The sequence below is a fragment of the Enoplosus armatus genome, chromosome 10 (assembly GCF_043641665.1).
Source record: "Enoplosus armatus isolate fEnoArm2 chromosome 10, fEnoArm2.hap1, whole genome shotgun sequence".
Classification (NCBI taxonomy): Eukaryota; Metazoa; Chordata; class Actinopteri; order Centrarchiformes; family Enoplosidae; genus Enoplosus; species Enoplosus armatus.
In genome coordinates this window covers 21,614,683-21,633,215 of record NC_092189.1, presented here as the reverse complement: position 1 = coordinate 21,633,215, position 18,533 = coordinate 21,614,683, and the positions used below count along the sequence as shown (strand labels likewise).

At 44.3% G+C, this 18,533-nt stretch overlaps 2 protein-coding genes across 2 annotated transcripts in view; both read right to left on the bottom strand.

Annotated features, from left to right (window-relative positions):
* Nucleotides 1-2,608: 2,608 nt before the first annotated feature.
* spry1 (sprouty homolog 1, antagonist of FGF signaling (Drosophila)) lies at nucleotides 2,609-6,640 on the bottom strand. The gene is made up of 2 exons (XM_070913212.1): nucleotides 6,059-6,640; nucleotides 2,609-4,642 (listed from the first exon to the last, which is right to left on the bottom strand). The coding sequence occupies exon 2, from the start codon at nucleotides 4,585-4,587 to the stop codon at nucleotides 3,499-3,501; it is 1,089 nt and encodes a 362-aa protein (XP_070769313.1). The 5' UTR covers nucleotides 4,588-4,642; nucleotides 6,059-6,640; the 3' UTR covers nucleotides 2,609-3,498.
* Nucleotides 6,641-8,845: 2,205 nt separating this feature from the next.
* Nucleotides 8,846-18,533, bottom strand: part of afg2a (AFG2 AAA ATPase homolog A) — a 102,815-nt gene continuing 93,127 nt past the window's right edge. The window contains exon 17 of the mRNA XM_070913052.1: nucleotides 8,846-9,217. Within this exon, the coding sequence (XP_070769153.1) occupies nucleotides 9,038-9,217 (180 nt within the window). The 3' untranslated portion in view covers nucleotides 8,846-9,037. The remainder of the gene's footprint in view (nucleotides 9,218-18,533) is intronic.

Genomic DNA, 18,533 nt, shown 5'->3' with positions numbered 1-18,533 from the left:
TATTTACGAAGATGTTTACATTTTGGATATACAAGGTTTTCATCCGACAACAACAGCATACTGTATTTTTCCGGTGTTTTGGACATGGTTAATTATAGCAGTGACTTTATCAGGACCTGTACTCAAATGTTTTATAGCTATCTAATATTTTTCTATGTCATTTTAATCCTGTGGAGGCCGAGTGTGGATGTTGGAGCCGTTTCTAAAACACATCAACTCTCACATGTCGCTCCAGCACACAGAGATCATCCAAAACCGAATATCTGAGGAGATAACTTCCATAAACTTTGGTCATCACGCTGAAGTCCAAAAAAGCCGCCTTCCTCTCCAAAATCCACCACCCCCACGTTTCCCCTGATTGCTAATTTCTATTTATATGCCATGAGGGGAAATAATGAAAACCAGATGAGGAGGCGGAGGAAAGCTGAAGCAGGCCTTTTGGTGATGAATGCTGTGGAGGAGGATGACTGTTTATAGAGTATCCTGCTCCATCGCGGCTGTGCCGGCAGCGGTGCCCTGGCTAAGAAAAGGACTGCCCCGGTAGGATGTGTGGGTTGGAGGTTCCACCATGACTCACTTGGTAGTCATGCGTGTTTGCACTTGTATGGCCCCAAAAAACCCAAAGCTGCAGCAAGGGACCCGCCAAGCCTGACAACTCCAAATAGCATTACGTGGGTGTGTGGAGCAGCTAAATTTACACTGAAACAAGTGCAAAGAGGAGGAGGAGGGGCAGGTTGTGACCATTTATACCACTGAATTACTTAATACTGACTCAGATTTCACTTTCTTCAGCGGAGTGGCAGTCCAGTGATGAGTAACATGTGACGCAGTTGCAGAGCAGTTCACGTGGCAGGGTGACTGAAAAGTGAAAGAAACTATTCACGGACCGTCAAATGTTATTTTCGACACCTCCGCCGATTAGATCAGAGATTTAAGAGACATGTTAAGGACTTAACAGAGCCAAGTTCTGGAAATGGTGGGAGTAGGATCTGTTTCCTTATTTGGCTTAGGCTGGAAAATATCAAGTAAACACTGTCTTCCTGTTCACCGCCTCCTGAATGCAGTTTAGATCTCTTCCACCCCCCCTCATCTGTACAGGGGAACTATAGTGAAACCTGAAAAAAGGCCTCCTATTGTTTGCTATCATCCAGGAGCCAGGAGCAAATGGGGCTCAAATTGCCGCTCTGAAAGGTAACAGGAAATTGACAAATCGCTAATCCACTCTTAACTATTCAGGGCAACAAAAGGTACATTGCACCAAAAAGGGAAAGAAAAGCACATTAAGTACAGAAGGCCCATTTGGAGGGATGGTTCATTTAATGCAAACTGCTGACAAACTGGAATAAGACTGCATGCTAGTCAGTCTTAGTGAAAGCCTGGTCAGCTAAATGACAAAAGCAACAAGATACTTCCTTTGTGCTCATGTTTACCATTAGCTTCTTATCTGTTAAGTATTTAAACCAAACCTTTCACTCCTCAAAACTGCCACAGCTTTTACTGTGGGGCTCAAGCTCACGTTAAATCAAGAAACTCTGACTCCAAAGATCCCAGGCCTGTTGCACACAACAGCACCTGAAGGCACCACCATCACATGTAGCTGATTATTGACACGGTTGTGTTGTTTTCTTGCCAACGCTGCACTTTTCCAAACCTAAGCCACAGTATATTTTTCCTTTGTCCCAGAGAAATTCCTGGTCACAGTTTGTGTTTCCCCAACTGTTGGCATTTCTGGCTGACCAACCAACTTTCAAAGTGATGATCTCATCCCCTGGGGGCCCGGAGGTGGAGGGGGTGTCAGTGGGGGTGGGGGGTCAGCGGACTTCCCAAGTGATAAATTCACTGACAAAAAGAGGCGGCCAAATGGGGGAGTGTGGGTCGGGGTGTGGGCTGGGTTTGCCCCTGTCGTTGCCTTTAGAGCAGGAACTAGCCATAAAAGCCCAGCATTGATAGCCCCGGTTTATTATCTTTGAACAGGTGGCCCCGGCTACTCGTAATGGTCACTCTCATTTCTCAAGGCACACACTGTTGGCCTCTACAATGTGGAGACCATTTGGGAGTTTGGGAACATCCCGATCTAGCCGCGTTAAAGCCCAGGGAGTAAACTACAGTGCATAGTTTTGTGGTGACTTGTTGGCTGGTGAGTGGAGTGGGGGGTTTAGAAGGAGAGTTACTTCCTGTGAGCATAACTCATGGAAACGTGGAGGCTCTGTTGTTGATGCTAGCAGCTTCGGGGCTAATCGTGTCAATGACCTGTATTGTTTAGCTTTCAAGGTTACCGAGGAGAATCGCAGCAAAGAAGCCCTCCAAGAATGTAAACAGTCGCATTTTGAGCTACAAGCTGTTTCTACTCACTGCTGAAAATTTTTACCAGAAATTCCACACCCAGCATGAACACACACACACACACACACACACACATGCATACACACACAGAAAACAGTGATATGCTGTTCGCCAGTGAACTCAAACTCGTGAAAATAGACCCAAGTTCCGTTAAAGTCAGCCATCAGTCAGATCTTTCACTCCTCAAGCAGGTTACTGTTTCTCAAGAGCTCAATCAAGACACCAGACAGTGCTATTTTTTCATTAATTAATATATTTTCTGCATTAAAGTTAACATAGTTTTCTTTTGTGCCACCCTTTAATTTTTCAGTAAGTATTTGATATTTTGTTATATTCAGACATGAGTAAATTTAAGACTGTCTCTTGCAATAAATATCATAAAATAATAGAGCTTCACATAATAAATATTTTTTACAACAAAAAAAATGTTTAAACAGACATTTTTTCTTTTTAAAAAATAGCCAGAATTCCTCTTATGGATTTTGAGCATACAATTTACACAAAATAAAGAAACAAACAAAAAAAAAAACATGGGAGAATGCCACAAATGTGTATGAAGAGTTCAGATGGGTGGAAGGAGAGAAACATATCTAAGTGGAGAAAAAAAAAATACTATGAGATGGATGTGCTTTCATTAATGCAACATGAGCATAGGAACCACGGTTTTAGTGTGGTAGCAACCAATAAATTCAAACATACCTGCTTGCTATGAATACCAGGTAACAGCTACATAATTGCCCTATAGTAGATCGTCCTTCACAGATTTGGTGAGAGGCAGCTCCCCCCCGGGCACACAGACCCACAGGGAACTGCCTACCTAAAACGGAAGAAAAACTTTTTCATATATATAAAAAAAAAAAAAATAGTGTTAATGAGGAGCTGAGGATAGACATAGAAACAGTTAAGGCAAACACTGGTCTGTAAAAACATGGTCCTGATCCAGAGAAAACAAAAAAAATAAAAATAATTGAGTGGTTTTCGTTACTCCTTTGCTTAGCTCCTTAGGGTTCTGCAGCGAGGAGGGGAGGCGGGTGGGAGGTGCTTAGAATGTTTGATAAACATTAATTTGTGACTATCATCATCATTATCATTGTCATCATAAGATCCACATCAAGAGTCTCCCGCGCACACGCAATCACAAACACACAGGGGCGATCAGGAAGGTTTTTCAGGGGTCTGTGGGGCCCAGCTCTCCAGTTTGCAATAGACAGTGTTGGAGTTCTTGCAGCGACAGCCGGGCCTGTTAACCTGGTCGTAGCAGCCCTGGCACGCCTTCAGACACCCCTTGACAGGTGGGTAGCACAGCAGACAGGGGAAGAGTACCGACATTAATCCCATGCACAGGAAACGAGAGCAGCAGTGGGAACGTGACAGCGAGCAGGGGTGGTCAGCACATGAGTCCCCCTCATCGTCATTGGAGCAGTGGTAGAAGATGCCCTTAACCAGGCACATGCAAGTGCCATGCTCCAGCGCGCTCTCAGCTGAGCAGAGGCACTGGCCGTTGCACGCCAGACATGAAGGCAGGCTCCTGGGAGCCGTGCAGTCGCTGCACTTGCACTTCCCACAGCGCTCACAGATGAACTGGTGCCCGGCAGCAGCCACCACCCCGTTGACAGAGCCAGAAAAGTCTGATTTCCCTTTGCCCTGGGGCTTGAGTGGAGCCTCTAGTGGAGGCTGGTGGAAGTGAGGTCCCTGCTGGGGCTGTAAAAGGGCCTTGGGCTTGGGCTGAGTCCGAACAGGCCGCTCCGCTCTGTGGTGGTGCTGTAAGCTCATGCCGGGCCTGGTGGGGGGCGAACGTGCCAAGAGTCCCTGTTCAGAGGAGGCGCTGCTGTTGCTCCCTGAACTGGCGGCACTTCCTGTGCTAGTGGAGCGGCTGAGCCCCGGTGCCCGGGACCCGCCGTACTGCTGTCCCCCAGCCACAACCACCACGCCGCCCCCGACATGATGGTGGTGACCTGACGGCCGGTGCTCATAATTGTTGTTCACATTGACGAGGATGACCTCGTGAGTCCTCTCCTGCTTGTCCTGGGGCCTGGGGGCCATGCGGGGCGCAGGGGGCCTCCGTACCACCGAGGGCCCCTCTGTATACTCGTTGTTGGAGCGGATGGCCTTGATTTGGTCCAGGGAGAGAATGGCGGCATGCTGGAGCTCCCGCTCGTAATCCGACCTCTGCCGGCTCTCTAGGGAAGGCTGCTGGATCACCACTAATGAACCGCCGGGGCCATGTTGACTTTGGAGCTCCATCTGGGGGGATCACCACTTCCGACATTCACCGTGGACTTGGCATGCATCGGAAAACCTGCCAGAGGGGGGAAGAGAGGCCGGGGAGAGACAAAGGAGAAGCAGGGAGGGAGGGGACATGATCAGAGAGAGCCAGAACATGGCATAACTGGCAAACACACACTGTCCTGATGGCTGGTGGGTTAACAGGACTCATTTTAGACACAAGACCAATATCATTCTCCTCACTCCTGAACAGCAACATAAGAACTCTTCTGCAGCAGCAAACACAGCACGTTTCAACATGCATCAGGTGAAATCAGCAATATGTGCATTATGATATTTGATGGTGTGTTTGAAGTTAAACCAGACTCTGTGTTTTCCTCCTGTCAACTTGACAGTGTGTCACGTTTGATTCCGTTAAGTGAGGCAACCCGGAGAAAAATGTTGACTATTAGCGAGACTTTTTGTACCTTCTTTCCCAATACGCACACATCTAAACTTCAGTAGGCCCTACAAATACTTCCCCTCCTCATTTACATTTGTATGACTAGTTAACATTTAAATGCACCGCGGCGACGAAATGAGGACGCGATCCAAGGGAACTAAATGAGCTGCCTCACTTAGTATTCTATTACTACACCAAAAAGGATTTCAGGGAAATGGGGACAAAAGTAGAGTAAAAAAACCTAAAGGTCAGACCGAGTTCCGACCAAATACAGACTTCAGTTAAAACCGAACCGAGCGCTACAGCGAGACGCGGTCTCTTTTTGTTTATTAGAAGCAGATAACTAGTCTAATATACGCCTTTGTGCCATAAACACCATCAGGACTTTGGGGTTGAGCCTTCGTGGATGTTATGAAGCAACGCCGAGCTGCACGAGGCCAAACCTTCCTCAGTTTGCAACAGAAGATGAAGCCTCGTGAAGACACGTCAAAGCTGCGAGGACGAGGCGCTGCAGCCAAAGCACAACTGACCGATGTTGCCTCTCTTGCGCTTTACAAATACACCAACTCTTCTTATTTTCTATATTCTGTGCGTTTAAAGACGCACTATCAATAGGATTATCTGCACAGGGCGCGTTCAAAGGCCAAGACGTCGTGCGCAGAAAGAAAAGCAGGAGCCTGTAAAACACACAGAGCCGGAGATCAAGAGACATTAGAGGACGCGTCCAAACAGACGGGGAAGAACTTATGAATGAAAACAACCGCCGTGGGGGAAGGGTGTTTGTTACAGCAGAGCCGCGGAAGGACACAGACATGGAAACCCATCAACTTCATCAACTAATCGCGATTCCTTTAACCCGCTGCGGGTGTTTTTTTCCCCCGTGTCAGACACACAGAAAATGACACGGAAAGTCTTCGCCTCGGTGCACCAGTGCAACATAACCTTTCTATCTCCACATCACTACGCGCGCTACTACCGGATAATAAATGCAGTGAGAGAAAATGAATGTGCGTGAAACAAGTGTGGAATTGTAAGCAAGATACGTACCTATATGCAACCGTCCATAACGTCGAATCCATCAACCAAATAGGCTACCAAAACTCCATCAAGAGGAAGGGGCAATGTCCAAACGTAGACTATGAGGTCTGATGCATAACATTCACAGCCTGTTAATCCAAGTGCGAGTGTATCCCTTTGCGTTATTCCCTTTTCTTGGTGAGCTCTACAGAAGTTCAGCGCGGGTTACGCATGCGTTCGTCCCAGGATAAAACAAAGTAAATCCACGGTGGAGCTCTGATGGAGGAGGGAGGGAAGGCACCCGGAGAACTGCTGCGCACTTGGGAGGCCGATCGTTAGGCAAGACAGCCCAGTTACAGAAGTCCCGCAGGAATTGTTGTAAAATAAACAAAAGAAATGCTTAAAAACGTCTCGGATAAATAAAATCAAACACGAGTGAGCTTATATCCAAGACTTTCTCCTCTTCGAGTGTCTGCGGGGAGTTGGCTTTGAGTTCTGGCTGCTACTTATTGTTGCGGGGAGTCTGCGCTCGCAAAAAGCGTCGTCGGGTCGCAGACGGCGGTGCGCTCTCTCCAGCTCTGCGGGCCTGTTCAGCACTGAATGAATGGGAACGCAGGGCTCAGTGTTTGCTCGACAAGCCAACTCCCATTGGCCATTCACTCCACTGAAAAAGGATACATCGCATCCGCTCCTGATTCATTGGGCAGATGTGGAAGGCCGGGCGATAGAGATGTGTGCACTAGTTAAGGTGGAACAGGGTTTTTTATTTTGCGTTGGCTCGACGAGGGGGCTCAGGGAAGAAAAAACTAGTTTCCGTTCTTGCGGGTTATGAATAACGATGTGAACAAGGTTAATGTGACTAATAGTGATGTAATAAACGCGCCATTTATTTTTAACTTGCTGATTTGTCAGTTTTGGTACACAAGCATTAGACACACAAGTAAAAGCCCCTTTTCATATCCTACATTTATATTCTTTATCTTTCATTTGCTCTGCTTTTAAATTATAAAGTGAAATACCACGTTGGTTCCAATAAGACACAATGATAGAGAATATAACCACTACTGATACACTCATAATATAGTTAGTTGATATTTTGCGCTAAACTTTATGAACAATAAACTGAAACATCTGATTATAGCTGAAGCTTTGGGATGAGGAATGAAGGCTGATAAACTAAAATGTTGAAATGAGGAGTTCAGTGACTTCATAACGTGTTAAATGACCAGTGGTGTGTTTCTATATGAAAAAAGAGCCCTATAGAGGTTTATCTCAGAGGCATTTAAAATAGTTTATAAAGTGCTTAAGAGGTGCTTAAGGGACACCCACTCATATCAACTTATTGTTATCAAAAAGATCATTAAAGTTAACCTGGACTCTATTATAATAATACCCTCACTGGTGGTGGGACCACTCTTTGGAAACCACTGTCTGCACAGACAACTGCGTGATTTTATAGACAATTCAGGGAGGAAACGTCAACAGGATGTCTTCTCTCCTCTCCGGAATGTTCCCATTACGCATTTACGCGTGTCATCAGAGGAAACACAGCGTGTCACGATGAGCCTGCAGCTTGTGTAACCCTCTGATATGGACATTTTCCCATCATTTGAAGAGTTTCATGGGTCGATTTAGGCATGGGAGGTGGGGGGTGGAAATGGTGGTGGTGGTGGTTAGGGGTTTAGTCCTGGACCACCTTAAGAAAAAAGCAACCCTGCAGCCAGGGGAAAGACTCCCCCCTCACTCCTGCCACCCCCCCCCCCCTCCTCTCTGTTCCTGACTGTCTGGTTTGATTGGTGTCGCGGATGCGCTACATCCGGATCCATGAGAAAAGGAAGTTCAATACAAAGTCAATTTATCCTATTCAAATGGAAAAATCAATAGATGAGTGACCTCCAGAGGCATTTCGGGTCAGCCTCTGCTTCAAAAAGACCACGGAAAAGGCCCTGCTGGAGTGAACGGACCGCCACAGCGAAGCAGAAACGGCTGAGGAGGGTTTTTTTTTAGGCTGGATGTTAAAATTCAGCTTCTTGGTGATAAAGCAAATCCTGGTAGACCGACAGATGGCCGCCTGGATCCCTGCTCTTAGTGGTCGGAAGTGCGGACGGAAATCTCACGATTACAGCAATTAGCTGATTTTCCATGGATGGATGTGATGAATTTACCAGCCGTGGCTGTTTTTCTCCCTGTGGATTTAGAGCAGCGGTTCCCCAAACTGGGGGGTTTAGGAACTACCAGGGGTCCTCGAGGAGGGTCCAAAATGTCCCCAGATAAAAGTCTAATTCCCTAGATGTCAGTGCAAAGGGTCATACTCTCCACTGTCAGTATGAGCAGTTATACAACGTTTTACCAACCTAGGACATATTGCAATCTTGCCAAATATGGGCCTAAAGTGAAAAATATTTAAAAACCTTTGATTTGACTGTGCAGTTATTAAAAACCCCCACAGGGAACGTTTTTCCAGAAGAGCCACAAATATTTCAACTTACAAATAATACAAAGTGGCACTGAAGACATGCAGAAAAGAGACAGATTCAGTAGAAAGCTGAGCTAAAACCCAGTGAAAACCTGCTCCCAGCAAACCACATTTCTGCACTGAAAAAGAAGGACTTTCACATTACGTTAGCAGCTTGTGTCATGTTACATGGTTTTTTACTAAAATGTGTATTTGACAGACTTTTCTCAGCAGGCTAATTCTACTGTAAACTCAGTGCTAGATGTCTTCTGAGTTCTTACTCGTGACATTTCCTTTTTCTAGTAATGTTCTTTTGTTATTAAAAAGACAAGAGCAACCAAAGCGTACATAAATGATGCATTTAATACGTCATTAATATTTTATATGATCAAACATGACACTTCAACTCCTTTTTCAAAGCCAAAAAAAATAAAATATTGTCCAGCTGAGCTTTCAACATACAGGTGTGTTTACAGAGTGTTGTTTTTCTAGTATAAAATAGAAACTACGGACAAAAAAGTTCCTTCGTTTTGACTTTGTCCATAGCAGCGTGGTCAGAAGAAGCACAGGCCGCTGTGCTGCTGCTGATAGCTGATATACGACTGGATGAGAGAGTCGGGGATCCGGGGCTTCACAGTATTCAGGGCACTTTCAAAGTGTCTGGCCTCGACGTGCTGCGCTTTGATGTCCTCCTGTAGGGCCAGGAGGACAGCCTCTCTGCATACTGCTGTTATCTGGGACAGGAAACAGACACAGACATTCGGCTGTCAGGCAGAGCGGTCCATCCACTGAACACCACTGAATCATGTGAGCGCTGTCAGGAGCTGATGGACTTCAGGGACAGACTGTGGAGGGTACATGTGTTATGGAAGTGGATAAGTACTCCATTCAACTTTCTCAGAGAAATGCTTTTATCTCATGCACATCCCGAGCATTGCAGTACAGAGGGACAAACAAGCAGGACAAATCCAACTGTGTATCACCTCTACAACCACATGTCTGTATTAAACAGACAGAAATACCTAATGACTGTCCCACACTTCGGCGAACAAGTAAGAATTTGATTTCTTACAGAGGGTTTGTTTAACAGTGAGGTAAGAGGAAATCCAAATTGTCTGGAGTCGTAAGACAGGAGAGCTGTGTGATCTGGAAAAGACAATCACCGGATTGGCTGAAGTACAACATGTAATTATTGAACATTCAAATTTTAAGGTGCATCACAAGTTTATGTGGGTCTTAAAAATCATCATATAACCCTTAAATAATACGTTTACAGTTTGGAGGGGGCTGACAGAGTCACATAAACTGAACTCTTATCCATTTTAGTTGGAGACAAAAATCTATCTAATAATCTCATTAGATGTCGTATGGAGACAAAGAACCACGACAAACTAACAAGGAACTCTGCTAAATAACAGCTAAGGACTAAGTTCCAAACTTTGCATTTCTTTTTTTTTAGGCTAGGTCAGTTTTAGGCTCTTTCTCTGTCCCCTCTTTAAATCTGCAATGTAACTGGGGGTTTCTGGTTCTGCCCTTAAAGATTTAATTGAACTATATGATTATTTCTGCATCCAGAGCAGCTCTTTCAAAGGACAAATGTCTGTTTAACCAACATTTCTAATCTGCCATGTCTACGTGTAAACACAGTACTCCTCCTGCAGCCTCCTTACTCCAGTACTGATGAAATTATGCAACGGCTGACATGGAGTATTGCTGCAGCCAGTGCGGGTGACCTTTGGGAGAGATTCTGCACACGGCAGAGGAGTGACTCACTTCCGAATCGGTTGGCGATGGCTGATGAAGGCACCTTTCCCAGCACTGCCACACTCCTCCCTTTCTAGAAGCACAGCTTTGTTCTGAGCCAGGGCAGCTGACACAACTCCCTCCAACAACAGCCTCGCAGGAAACTATTTGCCTGTACAACCACTGATAACGTCTGGTGGGAGGTCAGTGGGACAGGCGGTCATGTGATGCAGCAGAGCTGTGGAATATTGAACAGTGAAAGTATGCATGTAGAGCAATGTGGGTCCACTGAAATTGCTCACTGGACCAAAGCAATGCTGGTCCCTGCACCCCCCTCTACAGCTGCACTGTGTGGCACACGTGCAGCCGTGACATGCAATGTTTAGGATTTCCATGGAAAAACTTCAGAGCTCTTTCTTTTATTATCTTAAGATCGGGGTCTGCTTGACTTAGCTATCGTTTTATTCTTTTAGCAGGCAGAGTGTGTCAAGCCAGCTACAGCCGGTTCTGTCCTACCACCCTGCTCCCACCACAGGTCCACTATTTTCGACTGTTCCTAAAAGTTAGCTAGCTCGCAAATGTTAGCAAGCAAGCATAGCCAGTCTGTCTTCACTTGCCTGCTAATACTACACAATAAACAATAAACCATGGCACAATAAACTCCCTGATCGTTGGAAAAAGATGAATAGGTTTTGTGATAAAATTGGCTTTTGATTGATAATGTTAACCTTTGTTGCTTGTTTGTGGAGGGCTACAAAAGCCCCTACAATAGTGCAAAGCATTAAGAAGTAAAAGTACAGTGAAGCAATTTAGTTTCCTCTCCTAGGTCAGTTGAAGGTGAGGAAAAAGGAAAACAGCCAGTTTTCTTGGTTTTCTATGTAGCGAGTTACTAATGCTCAAGATTTAAATTTTAAATCACAACATTTTAATAAAAATGTCAACAGAGCATGACATCATCTCAAACACATACAAAGGAGAGACTTAGTGGAGACAGGAAAATACACAGCAGAGGTTGTCAACTGTACATGCACATGACAGCCATGGTGTTTTTCAGGGCGAGAGTGTAAAATGAGGGGAGATAGCTGTTTGAATGTGCTGTGGCCCAGCTAGCATGCACAGCCCAGGACAGGTGCTTTGCAGATGTCAGGATGTGAGGCCTAGTTTCCCCCCTTCTTCTGTTTCAAGCCAATGAGCAACATGATTTAGGCAGGGTAAACACACAGGGCCGGGTTAATTTTGTATGAGGGTTTCCCATCATTCAAGTAATTTAGGCCTGTCAGTAATAATGATGCAAAACAATGAGGCCATGCATCCCGGGTCCCTGTTTACAAACGTAGTGGGGGCGAGCGAGCACGGAGAGGAGTTAGCGAGAGAGAGCGAGAGAGATGCCACATGTTGAACAATGTGATTCAGTGTTGTTTCCAAGCAACATCCATAAACAGGAACAGACAAACTTTGCGGCACAATCAAACCGTAATTTCTTATTTACGTTGAAACTTGACTTGCAGGACATGTTAGCCTCCTTGTGCCTCAATCTCATGATTCAACGGTTAATAATTATTTGGTTGTTTACTTCCACAACACCCCTCGGGTTTATTAAAAAAGGGAGGAAAAAAAAATGTCCGGAGCTGCTCTGAAGTACACAAACGACACACACACACACACACACACACACACACACACACAGGCCTCCACATTCATGCTCGCTGGGTTTATGAGCTGGTCTGTGAAGGCGATCAACAAGCCAGTGTTTCCCGCTGTGTGTTTGCCCGTACAGGCCTTGAAAAAAAAATAAAGCCACAAAGGCAAACAGGGCGAGCGAAAGAGCCAGTTTGTTTGTAAACGTGAAGGCATTCCTAGACCGGAGCCAAAAGTCCAGTGCCGACCCCCCTCCAGCACCACCTTGATACCCCTGACCCCCCCCACCACCCCCTAAAGATGGGCCCCCGGCACTCCTGAGAGGGAAAAAGAGCAGGAAGGAGAAAACTGCAAATGCACAGAAACGAGATGTGTGTGGGGGGGGGTCGGTGGCGAAGAGTGCTGACTTGTGGCAGGCCAAATAAATTATAGATGTCTCTCTCTCTTTTTTAATTTTATTGCGATGCAGACTTTACTTTTCATTCCCTTCATAAATTATGTCAGCAATCACTTAAATATACGGAGAGGGCTACGCTGATGCATTGCAGCGGCTGCTCTCCGGTGATGTGGGCGCGCTTAGAGTTCCTGCAGGTGGCACGTCGCCAGTCGCAAAGCAAACGAGAAAAAAAAAAAAAAAGTAATCATCAAGAGCCTCTCAGTTTGGAGACTAAAACTTGCTGACTCAAGATGACCCAAAAGTCAGCCTGATAGTGAGTCAAAGAGAGAGGTTTTGCCGACGAAGCAAAAAGTGTTTAAAGTAACAGTTTGTACAGTAAGCTCTTCCTTTGCAACTGGTTCAGGTTAAACAGTAAGGCCTGCGACTAACTGCTAAATATTCACTGACTCATTCTCTTCTATCTATTTATTCAGCAGACATTTGTTGACGATACAAACTTTCTCTGCGACACCCAGCTCTTCATACAAGAGATCTTCACGCAGACACGACCCAGGTTATATTCAGTCAGGGTCTCGGGTCAGTGTGTCAATATGTCAGATGCCTGAGAAGATCTGAGCAGATCAGTTCTGATAACATGGTGCCTCATCGACATCACAGGGGAAAAATGGTGTTATTCAGGAAAACAAATTGGTAGCCCATCGTGGTGCTTCCAGTGTTGGTGTTCTCTCTCTTCTAGGGTTTGCTCAAATCTGGTCTGATGTTCCTCGGAGACTCTCCTCCCAAGAAAAACGACAGCGTCAGTCATTTGTGTAAAATGCCTAAAATCAACATATGTTTATGCTTAACTGACAGAGACCTCTAGTGACTCATGGCAAAGCGTAGGACTTCAACATGGGAGACCACTGCTTCTTACCCGCTTCATTCCAACAGTCGATGTTGGTTTCTTTTAACCATGACGACAAAGGTTCCCTAACCTTAACAAAGTCGATATTTAAACCCAAATAACAATCATTTCCTAACCCTAATCGTGTGGTTTTTGTTCCTAAACCTGACCAAACTTTAACCGTATCAGAAAAATGGTCCTTTTTGTAACAGTGATTGTAATGGCTTTGAAAGATAATGACAATGTATTTTGCCGTTTGTACTCGATTGTCCCTTTCGGATACGCCGTTTTTCTTTTGAAAATCAATTTTTGCATGTCAGGTTTGGGTAGGTTTCCCCATGCATCCGTTTTGGATCTATGGGAAATGTTTGACCCATGAATCAGTCCTCTGCTGGTGGCTGGCGAGAAGCTCCACGGGGGGCAGGAGGAGGCACACTAATGGTGTGAGAACAGAGCGTGGTACTCATTTATATACCTGTAACCTTCCAGTCATCAGCTTGATTCATGCCCAGACTATCTTAATTATACATCCCAAGATCACAAGTTTGTTTCAGAGAGTTTTACAATTTGTGCAACATATAACACCCCAAAATTAAATAAGGACAGAGAACAACAGCGAAGGAATGCCTCTTTAAGGACAGACAGGCATGTAAAAACAATATGGAGAAACAGAATTACAATATTAAGTAAATAAAGTATAATTTAAGCTACATAAAGCACAACATTCATTTCATCACCTTTCGTCCTGACCAGGAAAAGCATAAAGCTTTAAGCTTAAAGCTCCTTGCTACACCACCGCCACCATCAGCAGAAATGTCCGGAATCCTTGTGTCAGTCATTCCACCTTAATAAAATGTCAGCAGAGGCTCTTAAACCGCAGAGCTTTTAAATGGGTCGCTGGAAAAGTGATAGATACTCAATTGGAGCGCCCACCACATCCTTGTTTCCACATATTCCTCTAATGACAAGTTTCCCCTGGTGGTTCTCAAACCCCTCTGAAAGCCAAGCCTCACATTCATGAATGTGCAAACACACACACACACTTTCTTAAACACTAAAATGTTTGCAAGGACACATCTAAGTCTTGCTGAAAAGATTCTACCATTACTCTTCAGATTAGCTGTCAATACGCAGCGAGAGGGAGGAGGTCAGACGACCATAATGACATGTTGTCTGGAGGTTAGCAGTCACATTTACCTCCGCTGTCTGTTGGTCCTTTCATACAGACAGGAAAAGTAATTTAGATCTCCTTTTGATCTTCAAGTGGACTAAAGGTTCGTCTCTCCGAAAAGAAAGGAAGTGAGACAGACAGGCAGAAAGTGGTCCTGTGTGGAAGTCTTTAAGAAAGTTTGAATCAATATGGGACTTCAGAAATGTTCTATATACTATTTTAGAGGAGCTGAAATTAATTTCCAAAACCACCTTCAGGGGGCAGACGTGTGCCCAGTGGAACAGTTAAGAGTGCAAGAAGAAGAAGAAGAACGCAGTCTGGAACAGATGATGGTTGGTGTAGCTCTTGACAGTAGACTACACATAACCACAGCAGTTTTATTCAGTTCTGCTGAATATGAAGTTAAGCTGAAGCCATTGATATCAGTGTTGAAGTTATGATCCTTTTTCTGTGGCGGTGCTTGATGGTTCCTGTCGTTTGTCTTGGTTTTATAGTTTTATTAAATGTTTAGATATGATGGTACCACTTTCTAATAAGACGTGCTTTAAAGTATTTGTTGTGTAGGTTGTAACTAATGACTTAGAAGTTAATAAATCATTATTACTGCCTTATGTATTGGAAATAAACCATTAATAGGAACCTCTGGGTTGCCAGGTTGTGAGAAAACCCTTTGACCGCTCACCGTCTGGAAAATAGCTGCTAGGTATCAGGACCAAAACATATTAAAACATATTAACATTTACAACTGCAGACTTTATGGATGTAACAAAAACCCATACAACCATTTGTGATTCCTCCATCACTTGCTAATATTTCCAGATAGTTTATTAGAAAGGAAAACGCGATTATTAACGGCTTTATAAACATTTGAAGCTACAGAATTGATGGCTTAGTAGAAACATATAACATAATATTCATAACTATACTTTTTATGGTTCATTAGAAACTCACGGGTATTTATTAGTGGATTATTAACTGCTAACTAATAATTAATAAAGGGTAATGGGGCTTTTTAATAACCTATTGATTACAGATGTGAATAACCTAATTTATAAACGTTTCATTAAAAATGGCTTATTACTGATTTAAAGCATTAGTAAATGATGTATTAACAATCATTTAGAAAGCGGTACCAGGTGTCGTATTAGCATCTAATATAACATTGTAGTATAGTGACAGACGAAGGCAGAGGATTCCGGTCAGTGAAGCCATGCGATGGGGCTATGACATTAGGACGGGCACGTGCAGGGCACATTTTGCTCAGGGCTGCGGGGCCTCGCTCGCCTCCCATGCTCCCAGCCATTAGGGTGTCACGACATGAAACCCTGGATACAACAGCGGCCTTTATGCTCTACTGGTCACCGCACTGCACTTCCCTCTGTAGCCTCAACTACACCCTATATCATGCTGCTTGAATGCACACAAGCTCTAACATGTTGGACGTATATACTGTATGTAGAGTGATATACTACAGCACGTCCAGCACTGTATGTGAGGTCCTGTTGTCCTTGTAAGATAAGGCAACACGAAACTTTAATGACCCCAGAGAGGAAATTAGGCCGTTGTAGCAGCAAAAGGTAACAAGATACAGCAAAGAATAACAGAATATAAATAAGAACATAGCAAAGTGGGGGTTACATAAACACACCTGACACTTTTTAGCACCAGAACGTGGTAAGCAGAAATATATGAGTGGAATAAAAAGTTAGGAGTATCAACATTTAGATGGGTGTGCAAAATAGTGACAATAATAACCTTAAGCCCTTATGAGGTCAAGAAAAAAATGTTATGCAATATACCAAAATGGAATTATACATGTGCTGCATGAAAAAGGGAAAAATCCCAGAGATGTACAATATTAACAAATACACAGTACGGAGTCTTAGTGTGTACAGGTGCATTATAAAGGCAAATAGACAACTTGTACCACGTGTCAGAACAATTTTAAATAAATAAAAAATAAACACACTGTACTCGTACGCACAAACATGCACACTGAGCACGCAGTGACACTGCATCCTACACGTTTACAGCAAAAACAACTTTGTAAATCTATATTTTTCCACGCAGTATTTCCCCGGAGGAGGTGAGAAGTGGCGCGTGCCATGGGACAACCTGTTCAGCACGACGAAAATAAACCTTTCTCGAGAGGTGGAGGGGGGGAGGGAAAAAAAAAAAAGAAGCTTGCGACTTCTGGCAGCGCATACCAACGTTCTCAGGTCAAATCTGTCTGGTGTACTTTTCGCTTCCTACTTCAACAAAGGCGCTCAGTGAGTGTATCAGACGGCCTTAATGAAGGGCTTGTTAGCCGGGCTACCGGCAGCAGATCCACTAGACCCGGAGTGTGTGTTTACTATCAATCCGCCCTTGTGTCTACAGCAGGCTACATCCAGTACTCCCCTCCTCCCTCCTGCCTCACCCCCTCCCTTACACACAAACGGCCACATTTACAGGAGTGAGCCCCGAGCGCCACCCCCCCCAACCCACCCTCCCACAAAACCTCTCCTCCATCACTCCACAAGTCCTGCACACATACTCTACAGTGCACCACCACGCACACAAACTCTCTCTCTCACACACACACACACACACACACACACACACACACACTGCACTTGCTGACATACAGTTAATGCACTGAACATGCGTCCATACACATGTGAACACGTTCATATGTAACACACTCCACCAGGAGGACCACACAGATAAGGTTCATGGGCCAGTGCACTAAAAAAAAAAAAACACATTCATGGGCAGACACAAATGCATGTACACATACACACACACACACACCCCCACTAACACACACACATGTGCAGTGATTTGTACACGCCTGCATGCAAATGTACGGTCTTTCATGGGGAAGTCTTGGACATAGCAGACACATGCATATTTGCTTGACAAACAGTGAGAAGCAACATCTAGAAGTCACAGCGTATTCTCTTATTTTTATGACGTCATAACTTCAAATAAGAGGACACAACTTGCCTCAAGTGCAAATTCTAACCAGTCAGTCCAATCGATGATATCCTACTGTATGGAGGTTAATGAAATTAAATACAAAACCAACTTGGAACTATTATTGCTGACGTACAATTCATACTAAGTATGACGTCAAATTGAGTATGTAGTGCGTTCCAACGGCATGGTGTGTGGAGTTTGTTTAAGCGAGAAAGGCCCGGATGTATACTTGATTAGCAAGAATTTAGCACGCAGAGTGAGCTTACTGCAAAATATTTCATAATTTTGTAATGTTTTACACTTGTGACAAACAGCTTTTGTCATGTAATGCAGTCACATGACTGTCTTACTTGAGTATACGGCATAACGGCATACTTAATCGTTCATTTAGTAGGCAGTGTGCCGTACATACTGATTGAGTATGTAGTAGGCGGTACGTTAGTATGGGATTTGGGGCACAGCCAAGACCTGACCACAGCTCCATGTGAAACCTATTTAAGACTACAAGGCGAGAGAGAGAGAGAGAGAGGGAGGGAGGTGAGGTTAAGCATGGAGGGAGGAGAGTCACGTGGGGAGGAAGGGGGGAGAACGGAAACATGGCACATGATCATGAATAGCAGAGTGGAGTGTGTGTGTGTGTGTGTGTGTGTGTGTGTGTGTGAGTGTGTGTGTGTGTGTGAGCCGTGGATGAATGTGCAAATGCTTGTGCGGAGGAATTTTAGATTCCATAGAAAACTGATGATGAAAGTGTGTTTGTGTGGGCTTTTCTTCACCACATGTTACAGCTGAGACAATAGAGACGAAGGGAACATATTACACACGAGTGTTCCAGCAGACAGAAGAATAGAAACGTGTAGGCCTGACAGACTCTTCAATATTACTATACTGTGCTATAATTATTAAGTCTATTTATTCCACTTCTTAGCCTACATTGAGTAAGCCTCACCATAAAATGATGTTTGTCTGAACGCGTCACATTAATTGTCTCCTAGCAAACAGCACCTCCTTAGGTTAGAAAGATTAATGGTAGAAAAGTCAGTCTTCTTTAATATCTAAAAGGATTGTGATTACACAGACATACACGTTATACATTATTACGTTATAATATTGTGCTGCATAGTTATTGTTATTTTGGAACAAACAGTGGCACAAGTGTGATTTTGTCCCGCTTTCACCTGAGACGGGATTTGCAGCCACTAGTTGTTTGCTTATACACAATTATCAACTGATAAGGTGTTGACTTCTATATGCCAAGAT

Bases quoted from the DNA above. Each gene is read 5' to 3' on its own strand.
- spry1 (XM_070913212.1), bottom strand. From the start codon at position 4,587: ATGGAGCTCCAAAGTCAACATGGCCCCGGCGGTTCATTAGTGGTGATC.